Below are 14,979 nucleotides of genomic sequence, written 5' to 3'. Positions count from 1 at the left end.
CGAAGCTCTTTACCGCTCGAGAAAATAACTAAACATCCACTGACCATGCTGTGTGGAGTGAAGGACACAATAACATCCACTGACCATGCTGTGTGGAGTGGACACAATAACATCCACTGACCATGCTGTGTGGACACAATAACATCCACTGACCATGCTGTGTGGAGTGGACACAATAACATCCACTGACCATGCTGTGTGGACACAATAACATCCACTGACCATGCTGTGTGGACACAATAACATCCACTGACCATGCTGTGTGGAGTGAAGGACACAATAACATCCACTGACCATGCTGTGTGGAGTGAAGGACACAATAACATCCACTGACCATGCTGTGTGGAGTGAAGGACACAATAACATCCACTGACCATGCTGTGTGGACACAATAACATCCACTGACCATGCTGTGTGGAGTGAAGGACACAATAACATCCACTGACCATGCTGTGTGGAGTGAAGGACACAATAACATCCATTGACCATGCTGTGTGGAGTGGTGGACACAATAACATCCACTGACCATGCTGTGTGGACACAATAACATCCACTGACCATGCTGTGTGGAGTGAAGGACACAATAACATCCACTGACCATGCTGTGTGGAGTGAAGGACACAATAACATCCACTGACCATGCTGTGTGGAGTGAAGGACACAATAACATCCACTGACCATGCTGTGTGGACACAATAACATCCACTGACCATGCTGTGTGGAGTGAAGAACACAATAACATCCACTGACCATGCTGTGTGGAGTGAAGGACACAATAACATCCACTGACCATGCTGTGTGGAGTGAAGGACACAATAACATCCACTGACCATGCTGTGTGGAGTGAAGGACACAATAACGTCCACTGACCATGCTGTGTGGACACAATAACATCCACTGACCATGCTGTGTGGACACAATAACATCCACTGACCATGCTGTGTGGACACAATAACATCCACTGACCATGCTGTGTGGAGTGAAGGACACAATAACATCCACTGACCATGCTGTGTGGAGTGAAGGACACAATAACATCCACTGACCATGCTGTGTGGAGTGAAGGACACAATAACATCCACTGACCATGCTGTGTGGAGTGAAGGACACAATAACATCCACTGACCATGCTGTGTGGAGTGAAGGACACAATAACATCCACTGACCATGCTGTGTGGACACAATAACATCCACTGACCATGCTGTGTGGAGTGAAGGACACAATAACATCCACTGACCATGCTGTGTGGACACAATAACATCCACTGACCATGCTGTGTGGAGTGAAGGACACAATAACATCCACTGACCATGCTGTGTGGAGTGAAGGACACAATAACATCCACTGACCATGCTGTGTGGAGTGAAGGACACAATAACATCCACTGACCATGCTGTGCGGACACAATAACATCCACTGACCATGCTGTGTGGAGTGGACACAATAACATCCACTGACCATGCTGTGTGGAGTGAAGGACACAGTAACATCCACTGACCATGCTGTGTGGAGTGAAGGACACAATAACATCCACTGACCATGCTGTGTGGAGTGGAGGACACAATAACATCCACTGACCATGCTGTGTGCAGTGAAGGACACAATAACATCCACTGACCATGCTGTGTGGAGTGAAGGACACAATAACATCCACTGACTATGCTGTGTGGAGTGAAGGACACAATAACATCCACTGACCATGCTGTGTGGACACAATAACATCCACTGACCATGCTGTGTGGACACAATAACATCCACTGACCATGCTGTGTGGAGTGAAGGACACAATAACATCCACTGACCATGCTGTGTGGAGTGAAGGACACAATAACATCCACTGACCATGCTGTGTGGAGTGAAGGACACAATAACATCCACTGACCATGCTGTGTGGACACAATAACATCCACTGACCATGCTGTGTGGACACAATAACATCCACTGACCATGCTGTGTGGAGTGAAGGACACAATAACTAAACATCCACTGACCATGCTGTGTGGAGTGAAGGACACAATAACATCCACTGACCATGCTGTGTGGAGTGAAGGACACAATAACATCCACTGACCATGCTGTGTGCAGTGAAGGACACAATAACATCCACTGACCATGCTGTGTGGAGTGAAGGACACAATAACATCCACTGACCATGCTGTGTGGAGTGAAGGACACAATAACATCCACTGACCATGCTGTGTGGAGTGAAGGCCACAATAACATCCACTGACCATGCTGTGTGGAGTGAAGGACACAATAACATCCACTGACCATGCTGTGTGGAGTGAAGGACACAATAACATCCACTGACCATGCTGTGTGGACACAATAACATCCACTGACCATGCTGTGTGGAGTGAAGGACACAATAACATCCACTGACCATGCTGTGTGGAGTGAAGGACACAATAACATCCACTGACCATGCTGTGTGGAGTGAACACAATAACATCCACTGACCATGCTGTGTGGACACAATAACATCCACTGACCATGCTGTGTGGAGTGAAGGACACAATAACATCCACTGACCATGCTGTGTGGACACAATAACATCCACTGACCATGCTGTGTGGAGTGAAGGACACAATAACTAAACATCCACTGACCATGCTGTGTGGAGTGAAGGACACAATAACTAAACATCCACTGACCATGCTGTGTGGAGTGAAGGACACAATAACATCCATTGACCATGCTGTGTGGAGTGTAGGACACAATAACATCCACTGACCATGCTGTGTGGAGTGAAGGACACAATAACATCCACTGACCATGCTGTGTGGACACAATAACATCCACTGACCATGCTGTGTGGAGTGTAGGACACAATAACATCCACTGACCATGCTGTGTGGAGTGAAGGACACAATAACATCCACTGACCATGCTGTGTGCAGTGAAGGCCACAATAACTAAACATCCACTGACCATGCTGTGTGGAGTGAAGGCCACAATAACATCCACTGACCATGCTGTGTGGAGTGAAGGACACAATAACATCCATTGACCATGCTGTGTGGAGTGAAGGACACAATAACATCCACTGACCATGCTGTGTGGAGTGAACACAATAACATCCACTGACCGTGCTGCTTGGAGTGAAGGACACAATAACATCCACTGACCATGCTGTGTAGACACAATAACATCCACTGACCATGCTGTGTGCAGTGAAGGCCACAATAACTAAACATCCACTGACCATGCTGTGTGGAGTGAAGGACACAATAACATCCACTGACCATGCTGTGTGGAGTGAAGGACACAATAACTAAACATCCACTGACCATGCTGTGTGGAGTGAAGGACACAATAACTAAACATCCACTGACCGTGCTGCTTGGAGTGAAGGAAGAAGGTGAGGGTGTCCAACTGGTGCTGCCTCAGGCCCAGCTCCAGAGCCTGCAGAGGCACAGTGGTACCACTCCAGTTGTTCAGCTGACACAGACTGTCTGTGGTCTGCGCCCCGCTGTGGAGCATCACCTGAAAAAACACCGCCATCGCAGAGGTACCTGTCAGGGTGCAGTGAAGACTGTTCTGTTGGACAGGTACCTGTCAGACTGTTCTGTTGGACAGGTACCTGTCAGACTGTTCTGTTGGATAGGTACCTGACACTGTTCTACTGGATAGGTACCTGTCAGACTGTTCTACTGGATAGGTACCTGTCAGATAGGTACCTGTCAGACTGTTCTGTTGGACAGGTACCTGTCAGACTGTTCTGTTGGATAGGTACCTGTCAGACTGTTCTGTTGGATAGGTACCTGACACTGTTCTACTGGATAGGTACCTGTCATACTGTTCTACCGGATAGGTACCTGTCAGATAGGTACCTGTCAGACTGTTCTACTGGATTGGTACCTGTCAGACTGTTCTACTGGATAGGTACCTGACAGACTGTTCTGTTGGATACCTGTCAGACTGTTCTGTTGGACAGGTACCTGTCAGTCTGTTCTGTTGGATAGGTACCTGTCAGACTGTTCTACTGGATAGGTACCTGTCAGACTGTTCTACTGGATAGGTACCTGTCAGACTGTTCTACTGGATAGGTACCTGACAGACTGTTCTGTTGGATAGGTACCTGTCAGACTGTTCTACTGGATAGGTACCTGACAGACTGTTCTGTTGGATAGGTACCTGTCAGACTGTTCTGTTGGATAGGTACCTGTCAGACTGTTCTGTTGGATAGGTACCTGACAGACTGATCTGTTGGATAGGTACCTGTCAGACTGCTCTGTTGGACAGGTACCTGACAGATTGTTCTACTGACCTGACAGACTGTTCTACTGGATAGGTACCTGTCAGACTGTTCTGTTGGATAGGTACCTGTCAGACTGTTCTACTGGATTGGTACCTGTCAGACTGTTCTACTGGATTGGTACCTGTCAGACTGTTCTGCTGGACAGGTACCTGACAGACTGTTCTGTTGGATAGGTACCTGTCAGACTGTTCTGTTGGATAGGTACCTGTCAGACTGTTCTGTTGGATTGGTACCTGTCATACTGTTCTACTGGATAGGTACCTGTCAGACTGTTCTGTTGGATTGGTACCTGTTAGACTGTTCTACTGGATAGGTACCTGTCAGACTGTTCTACTGGATAGGTACCTGTCAGACTGTTCTACTGGATAGGTACCTGTCAGACTGTTCTGTTGGATAGGTACCTGTCAGACTGTTCTTCTTGACAGGTACCTGTCAGACTGTTCTACTGGATAGGTACCTGACAGACTGATCTGTTGGATAGGTACCTGTCAGACTGTTCTGTTGGATAGGTACCTGTCAGACTGTTCTGTTGGATAGGTACCTGTCAGACTGTTCTTCTTGACAGGTACCTGGCATACTGTTCTACCGGATAGGTACCTGTCAGATAGGTACCTGTCAGACTGTTCTACTGGATAGGTACCTGTCAGACTGTTCTCCTGGACCTGACAGACTGTTCTGTTGGATAGGTACCTGTCACACTATTCTGTTGGGTAGGTACCTGTCAGACTGCCCTGTTGGATAGGTACCTGACAGACTGTTCTACTGGATTGGTACCTGTCATACTGTTCTACTGTATAGGTACCTGTCAGACTGTTCTACTGGACAGGTACCTGTCAGACTGTTCTACTGGATAGGTACCTGTCAGACTGTTCTACTGGATAGGTACCTGTCAGACTGTTCTGTTGGACAGGTACCTGTCATACTGTTCTGTTGGACAGGTACCTGTCATACTGTTCTGTTGGATAGGTACCTGTCGTACTGTTCTACTGGACAGTCCCCACCTGCGGCATTAGCACTAAGCCACCACTGTCACAGACAGACAGACAGACAGACAGACAGCGTGAGGTGGGCTGTACCTGACTGACGATGTCCTCCTGGTCAGGCTCCCCGGGCACCGACAGCAGCACCAGGCCCCCTGGGGACAGAAGCATGATGGGAAGGCTCACCGCCGGCGTCACGATTGGAATGTGGTCACTGGGAACGCTGGAACCGAGGGCATACAGGTACACAGGTCTGGACTTTTTCATCTGGTTTTCGATGGGTCAGCATGTGCACACACTCTCTGACTGGCACACCCAGGCATACACAGACACATACAAACACACTGACACATGGACACACACACACACCACACCCCCCCTAACACACTCACATACACAAAATACAGCAACATACAACACACACTACAATCCCCCCCACACACACATTATGCACACTTCACGCACAATAACACTCTACACACACTACGCACACATTACACACACTACACAAATACACACTACACGCACAACACACTCTATGCACATTACACACACAACACATTACACACACAACACACATCACAAACACACAATACACACTACATACACGACACACAGAATACACACACTACACACACAAAAACACCCACTACGCTCCCCCTCACACCCACACACCCACACACACTGACCTGTGAAGATAGATCCTGCCCGAGGCCAGGTGCACCAGACCCAGGGCGGTGCAGTCGCTGTCAGCACCGGACACCAGCAGCACCGTCAGCACCGCACCACTGCACCACACCTCCCTCACCCTGAGCCCCGCCCCCACCACACTCCCCACCCCCAGCCCCACCCGCTTCACGTACCCCGCCTCCCCCACCCCCTTCCCACGCGTCCTCTGCAGCTGTCCCCAAAACCCGCAGGCGGGGACCTCCCTGACCTTGACCTTCTTGACCTCAGACAGGGTGGAGGTCAGTTTGGCAGGGAGCCAGCGGGGGCGGAGGGAGGCGGCCACCTGCTGACGATGACAGTCGGCCAGCCGGTACCTCCACCACCACCCGCCACCACCACCCCCGCATGTGCGCAGCCTCTGTCCCACACCGGTGCGGGCACGGCTCCCAGGGCTGCTCTCTGAAAGCCGCACCACATGCGGTTTGGCGCGGACGTACTGCTCTAGGTCCAGACAGAGCACAGCCCCCTGGGGGTCCAGCCACACCAGGCGGTCCAGAGCAGGGGTCACTGACCAGGGGTCATGGCCTTCACTGACCTTTGCCCCCTGACCCCTCGGCATGGGAGCGGGGAAGCCGACTGGCTCCAGGTCGATCTGACACAGCAGCTTTCCGTCACACAGGCTGTGGATGACTGTCAGCTGGGTTAAGGCAACACCTTGTACAGTCCTGATTATTATTCCATTTATATAGCGCCTTTCAGCGTCAAACATGCTGGGTTAAGGCAACAGCTTGTACAGTCCTGATTATTATTCCATTTATATAGCGCCTTTCAGCGTCAAACATGCTGGGTTAAGGCAACAGCTTGTACAGTCCTGATTATTATTCCATTTATATAGCGCCTTTCAGCGTCAAACATGCTGGGTAAAGCTGTACAATGAATGTATAAAACATGCATTTAAACTCTGCAATAACCACTTCCATGCTGAACACTACACAAACATCAAACCCTAACAACTTACGTACGTATACACTCACAGAACATCATCGATCATGCACAACATAACAGTAACACTCAAAATACAGATCATAGCTCATACATCACAGACCTTAAAGACAGAATTTCACATTTCACTTCATACAGACATGACACTGTACCACTTCACATCATCACTTCAAGTCAAAGGACATAGCTGAGAGAAAACAAAATCGTGTTTTATGTTGTTGCTGTTGCTGTTACGCCTCACCCTCTCGGCAAAACTGAAAAAGAAAAAGCTTTCTTGGTTTTTATTAGACCAATGTCTCTTTCCTATTTTAATCTACATTCATCTATTTTTTTCCATATTTCTATTCATTATGTGTTTACTTATTTGTATTTTTTTCCTTTTTGTTTACTATTTTTCAACTACACACACACTATGTTCAGAGTGAGGCAGGTTGTGAAGGCCTAACCAGTGTGTTACTGTTGTTCATGTACACACACACTATGTTTAGAGTGAGGCAGGTTGTGAAGGCCTAACCAGTGTGTTACTGTTGTTCGTGTACACGCACACTATGTTTAGAGTGAGGCAGACCGTAAAGGTCTAACCAGTGTTACTGTTGTTCACGTACACACACACTATGTTTAGAGTGAGGCAGACTGTAAAGGCCTAACCAGTGTGTTACTGTTGTTCATGTACACACACACTATGTTTAGAGTGAGGCAGACTGTAAAGGCCTAACCAGTGTGTTACTGTTGTTCATGTACACACACACTATGTTTAGAGTGAGGCAGACTGTAAAGGTCTAACCAGTGTTACTGTTGTTCATGTACACACACACTATATTTAGAGTCAGGCAGACTGTAAGGGCCTAACCAGTGTGTCACTGTTGTTCATGTACACACACACACACTATTTTTAGAGTGAGGCAGGCTATGAAGGCCTAACCAGTGTGTTACTGTTGTTCATGTACACACACACTATGTCTAGAGTGAGGCAGACTGTAAAGGCCTAACCAGTGTGTTACTGTTGTTCATGTACACACACACAATGTTTAGAGTGAGGCAGGTTGTGAAGGCCTAACCAGTGTGTTACTGTTGTTCATGTACACACACACTATATTTAGAGTGAGGCAGACTGTAAAGGCCTAACCAGTGTGTTACTGTTGTTCATGTACACACACACTATGTTTAGAGTGAGGCAGACTGTAAAGGCCTAACCAGTGTGTTACTGTTGTTCATGTACACACAATGTTTAGAGTGAGGCAGACTGTAAAGGCCTGACCAGTGTGTTACTGTTGTTGTTGTTGTTCTTCTTCTTCTGCGTTCGTGGGCTTCAACTCCCACGTTCACTCGTACGCGAGTGGGCTTTTTACGTGTATGACCATTTTTACCAGGCCATGTAGGCAGCCATACTCCGTTTTCAGGGGTGTGCATGCTGGGTATGTTCTTGTTTCCATAACCCACCGAACGCTGACATGCATTACAGGGTCTTTAACGTGCGTATTTGATCTCATGCTTGCGCATACACACGAAGGGGGTTCAGGCACTGGCAGGTCTGCACATATGTTGACCTGGGAGATCGTAAAAATCTCCACCCATTTACCCACCAGGCACCGTCACCGTGATTCGAACCCGAGACCCTCAGATCAAAAGTCCAACACTTTAACCATTCGGCTATGGCGCCAGTCAGTGTTACTGTTGTTCATGTACACACAATGTTTAGAGTGAGGCAGCCCAGCTTCCTTCCCTTTCTGTTTCTCTTAACTCACTCAGTACGGCCAGTCCTCTCTTCTCCTCTACACAGACCCCTCGGATGTCCAGTGGGTGTCTTAATGACCCAACCTTTAGCTTCCGTCTTAAGAATTGTGGTATTCTTTGTCAATATTCACCTCTTCAGTATAAGAGCGTTCCGCTTGCAATATTTTGATGATGGTAACTGGGGTGAAACGCTGTTAACGTCGTCTCTTTCGCCGTTCGTATGGAGAGAGTTAAGGAGATGCACTGTGGTGTACATACACCAGTCTACCTGCTTTGACTCCTTGTTCAAATCAAAACTGAAAAAATAAATAAGGGAATAGCTAAATAACTAAATAAATAACTAGGTAACTAATTAACTAACTAAATGAATCAATCAATGAATCAATCCAAAACAACGAAAGCCAAGACATAATAACAATAATAAATGAAATTCTGTGTGTAATAGACACAGCACAGTCACACAGTTTTCACTGAATACGCACTAAAATTATTAAACAAGAAGTAAAGCAACGCAGTAAGGTAATGCATTTATTCCGGGAGGTTATCGGCCGTAGTTTAGTTTTCTCCGCATAGGCGGATAGTAGTTTGCACAGGACAGGAATGTCAGACCCCTGCCGGAGTCTGCACTAGTTGGGTCAGGGTTAAGTATGTGTAATTAAATGCATTTTACATGTTTTGAACGACACGGATACTTCTGAAATGTGTAATCTTTAAAACTGGGTCACATTACATTCCACAATCAAACACCTGATTAAGAAAAGCTAGTTTGAAAAGATGGATTCTTGGTGTTCTTGCAATCAGAGCCATGAGCCTACAGACAAGAATGTAAGTGGCAGGAACATGTTTGTTTTGCAGTGAGAGGGAGGAGGGGGCAAAAAGAGACAGGATTTAAAACATGAACAAAAGTCTGTAGGCCTCATAGGATATTGTTAATGACCAGGCTTTTAAAAGAGAGAACTGTAGGCCTCATAGGATATTGTTAATGACCAGGCTTTTAAAAGAGAGAAACACACTGACTTATCCAAAAGTCTTTAGAAACCAGGAGTGTGTGTGTGTGCGTGTGTGCAAAATTTGTGTGGCTTTTGATAGGGCATTTTTTTGTTTTTGTTTTTAGTTGTTTTTTTTAGGGGTGTTTGTTTTTGCTGTATATTCTGTCTGTGAATGCTTGCATGCATGCCTCACTGTTTGCCCTCCACCATCGCAGAAAGTGCTCTGACATGAAAACAATAATTATATGGTCAAGATGATAACAGTTTCTTTTCAAGAAAAATATAGTACGTTTTAAAACTTTATGATTTGTAAACCAGCTGCTCAAGAAAAGACTTCCAGAAACCTGAAATGAAGATTAGAGGAGGCGGCGGGTTGGCGTTGGTGAGAGGGCCAGGAGTAGAGGGCCCAGAGTGTCAGTGAATCGACTGCCATCGCGCCTTAATTTTAGGGCGATCGCCCAATCGAGCTATATAATTATGTGACCTGGTTGGAGACATAATTTGACAAAAAACAAGAATGCCAGAGAATCGACAGACAGACAGAAAATACGAAAAAAAAACTTAGCCATATGAAGAGCACAGGAACAAGAGTCATGATGGCTGCCGGAAAAAGAGGGCGCTAGTCAGGGGGGCAAAGGGGAGGTTACCTACTTCCGGGAGGTTATCGGCTGTAGCTACTTTCGTTTTCTCCGCATAGGCGGATAGTAGTTTGCACAGGACAGGAATGTCAGACCCCTGCCGAAGTCTGCACTAGTGGGTCACGGTTAAGTATGTGTAATTAAAATGAAGATTAAACAGAAAATGGCTCATGTTATTTCTTTCAACTGTTTCATGCTTGACATCACTTCACACTTGCAGGCAGAGTGAGCAAGAGAAAAGGATACGCAGGAGCTGTTCCTGTGAATGCATGACGATGACGGCACCAGCAGCTACCTGGAAACAGGGTGCCGTGTCCCCCTGTGGGTCTGCCGGCAGGTGGACCCAGGAACACGGCAAGCACAGGTTGTTGTCGATCTCCGCAGCACACAGCGTGTCCCTGTTGACCTCAAATAGCAGGTAGCCCTGTTCATAGCCGGCCAGTCTGACAGACGACACGGGCGTCTTGCCTGTCAACACATCATTGAAATTTAAGCAAAAGGTGAGCCTTCCATTACCATTTGTGTCGTTGGTCCCTGCTCTTTTACTACACACACACACATGCAGATGAACACACACACACACACACACACACACACACACTTATATATATGATAGTCAGTCGTGTCTTACCATGACCATCAGAACAGCAGAGGAGGCAACTGCTGTTCCGACGATTTGGGCTAGAATTTGATTATAGTGGAGAGTGTCTTGCCAAGTTACATCCCCACTCTCTCGGCCATGTGGGTTTCAGGACAGTCGGTGTTGGGATGGTTCCCAAAGGCCAACTAGCCCACAAGGCTGCAGCACTAAGAACCAGTGCAATTTTGCCTCCTAGTTTGAGAGTCATAGTCCTTCACAAAAGACTAAGCTGTAAATTGTTTCCCATTGACTGGAGAAACCATTGATAATAGTTAATACAGCTCTCACTTTGCTGTTGGCCCAAATGTAAACTTTGTCAATCTGTGATATAAGCCGAGTCACACACACACACACACAGATGTACACACACACACACACACACACACACACACACACACCCCACTAACAGATACACACAAACAGTGAAACACACATATGAAGAACACACACACACAGACACATACACTGTCTCTCACATGTAAACAGATACATGTATACATACACAAACACACAGACACATAAACACACACACATAACACACACACACACACACACATATATCCAGATGCACAACACACACACACAAATGCATCTCAAATGTACACATGCAGAAGACACATGTGTGCGTGCGTGCACACACACACACACACACACAAACATATCCCTCTAACTTTGTCTAAGCTACCCAAAGTATAAAGCAGCAACACATACACTATACAGTGCTGCAGAAAAGAGAAGGGACACAAAGAAACGCACTGAAGTCTCCAATGGCTTTCTGAAGCGGCGCCAACAGCAGCTGTCTCTGCAGACACACAGTGTCCCCTCTGACAGCCACTTCCAGCACAGTGCCGGCGTCATTCTGCGTGTAGAACACACAGCACTGGTCCCCTGACTGCCTCCACCGGTCCCAAAATACCCTGAAATCATGGTGAAGGAAACGCATTATTTGTTGTTGGTGTTGTTATCTAATATTAGAAACAATACCCTGAAATCATGGTGACAGGTGAAGGAAACGCATTATTTGTTGTTGTTGTTGTTGTTGTCTAATAATAGAAATAATACCCTGAAATCATGGTGAAGGAAACGCATTATTTGTTGTTGGTGTTTTTGTTATCTAATATTAGAAATACCCTGAAATTATGGTGAAGGAAACGCATTATTTGTTATTGTTGTTGTTGTTATCTAATATTAGAAATAATACCCTGAAATTATGGTGAAGGAAACGCATTATTTGTTATTGCTGTTGTTATCTAATATTAGAAATAATACCCTGAAATCATGGTGGCAAGTATGACTGGCAAGTTGTGACTGTATAAAACTAATGGTGCATCACCAATGGTATAAATGCCAAGTTGTGACTGTATAAAATCAATGATTTATGGTGCATCACCAATGGTATAAATGGCAAGTTGTGAGTGTATAAATTCAATGGTGAATCACCAATGGTATAAATGGCAAGTTGTGACTGTATAAAATCAGTGGTGAATCACCAATGCTATAAATGGCAAGTTGTGACTGTATAAAATCAGTGGTGAGTTATGAATGTCAGAGAAAACTAACAGTAAGGCAGCTGAGTATGAAGAGAGGTTCCATGGATTCAAGACCCATATGATATAGACCAGGATTTTGTTCGGCCCTCTACTAGACCTTGACTTGGGTTGAGTGGTGGGCAATATCCACAGTTGTTTCCCAAAAGACAGAATGAGTTGTGTTCACAACAACTGAACAAGGTGTCTTCTTCTTCTTTCCGTTACACGACCAACATTGACTTGCCGATGACTCTGTCGTTGTTCATGCATGCTGGGTATTTTAGTGTCTCCATAACCCACCGAACACTGGGTTACAGGATCTTTAACGTGCATATTTGATCTTCTGCATGCGTATACACATGAAGGGGGTTCAGGCACTAGCAGGTCTGCACACATGTTGACCTGGGATATCGTAAAAATCTCCACCCTTTACCAACCAGGCGCCGTCACCATGATTCGAACCCGGGACCCTCAGACTGAAAGTCCAACACCTAAACCACTCGGCTATTGCGCCCATCAAGACAGGTGTTGACTTCACTCTGCCAGTAACACTGACACAGAGGAGTGGAGGGGAAGAAACTATACGGGGATGTAGTGCAGTGTTTGAACTGCATGCTACTGCATGCTCGTCATTTGGGAGAGACAATTAACTGATGTCCTATATGCAACATGCACTCTGAGCACAAAAAAACCCATGGTAACGAAAGGTGAGCCTGTCACAAATTTTGCAGGAAAATCCACTTCTTTTTAATAATAATAATAATAATAATAATGTTTTTGTTGTTGTTTTTTATTTTTTTTAAAGAAAGTAGTGGTGTTGCACTGCAAATTTGTAGCAGCGCGGTCGCCCTGTGGATTCCGCACAAATAAATCTGTTGCGACAAGGAATACAGTAAATCAATTATAATACAACACCATACGATACATTCAATACCAGGAACACAATACATAGTCCCCTACCTCTTGCACGACCTCAAAGAGGTACCTGTCTCAGCTGACAGCTCCACAACCCTCCCCTTGTTCAGACGGAAAATGGCTGTCGATCCGTCCTTTTTTGACAAGGACAGCAGCCCTTCAACTGAGACGTTTGCTTCTGCAGTGCTTGCGACATCGATGTTTTCTGTAAATTTTACTACGTGACATTGCAGACACATCAACTGCTCCTCGCTGGTTCGAACACCTCCATTCATCGCCATTTTGATGATCACATGACCGAAGTTACGTCCCTTGCAAAGTCCTGCCGTGTTTATCTAAAAATAGATCTATCGGGTGGGGGGGTGGGTGGGGGGGAATAATAATAATAAAATAAATCAAAAAGTTATGATCAGTGGTCCTGTGGTCGTCAAAAGGTATGGAAAGATCTCAAGATGAGGATCCGCACATGAACACTGAATCATGAAAGAACTCCAGGATTACACATAGGAAGGAGCGTTGTCTGTGTTGGCTCTTCTTGCTGCGGGGATCGTGATCTTGATTTCTCATTGACAGTGTTGCACACACACACACACACACACACACACACACACTGACACACACACACACACACACACTGACACACACACACACACACACACACACACACACACACACACACACACACACACACACACACACTGGCACACACACGGCAGGCACACACACACACACACACACACACACACACACACACACACATTGACACACACACACACACTGACACACAGAGGCAAACACACACACACACTAACACACACGCACACACACACACCGTCGGTCACAACTGACTCGACACACTCACTGACACACACACACACATACACACACACACAGGCAAACACACAGGTAAACACACACACACACACACACACACACATTGACACTGACACTGGCACAAACGGCGCGCGCGCTCACACACACACACACACACACACTGACACACTGACTGGCACACACACACACACACACACACACACACCGACACACACACACAGTCGGTCACAACTGACTCCACACACACACACACACACACGCACACACACACACACGGCAGGCACACACACACACACACACACACACACACACACACACACACACCGTGGCACACACACACACACACACCGTGGCACACACACACCGTGGCACACACACACCGTGGCACACACACACACACACACACACACACACACTGACGCGCGCGCGCGCACACACACACACACACACACACACTGACGCACACATCGACACTGACACTGGCACAAACGGCGCGCGCTCACACACACACACACACACGCACACACACACACACTGACTCAGGGCACACACACACACACACACACACACACACACACACACACACACACACACACACACACACACACACACACGTATGCCGCCATCTCCAACACACAAGCACGCACAGTATATTGAACAAAAATTAATATGAAAATATGATGGCAAAGTCAAAATAAAAGCAACAAAACACCAAATAATAGGCGTTATGTAAACCGACATACAAACAACACTTCATTATATCAGTCTTACAAGTACGTTTTTCCTG

The 14,979-nt window shown here is 46.4% G+C and overlaps 1 protein-coding gene across 1 annotated transcript in view; it reads right to left on the bottom strand.

The window, feature by feature from the left end:
- The window catches only part of LOC143297480 (spatacsin-like), a 109,920-nt gene extending 96,281 nt beyond the window's left edge, over positions 1-13,639 (bottom strand). The window contains exons 1-6 of the mRNA XM_076609879.1: positions 13,404-13,639; positions 11,671-11,831; positions 10,521-10,742; positions 5,932-6,601; positions 5,339-5,465; positions 3,337-3,487 (exon numbers count right to left, since the gene is read on the bottom strand). Coding sequence (XP_076465994.1) covers positions 3,337-3,487; positions 5,339-5,465; positions 5,932-6,601; positions 10,521-10,742; positions 11,671-11,831; positions 13,404-13,639 — 1,567 coding nt within the window. The remainder of the gene's footprint in view (positions 1-3,336; positions 3,488-5,338; positions 5,466-5,931; positions 6,602-10,520; positions 10,743-11,670; positions 11,832-13,403) is intronic.
- Positions 13,640-14,979: the final 1,340 nt, after the last annotated feature.

The sequence above is a fragment of the Babylonia areolata genome, chromosome 22, assembly GCF_041734735.1.
Source record: "Babylonia areolata isolate BAREFJ2019XMU chromosome 22, ASM4173473v1, whole genome shotgun sequence".
NCBI classification, from domain to species: Eukaryota; Metazoa; Mollusca; class Gastropoda; order Neogastropoda; family Buccinidae; genus Babylonia; species Babylonia areolata.
The sequence above is the reverse complement of the archived record's forward strand: the minus strand, read 5'-3'. Positions and strand labels throughout refer to the sequence as shown.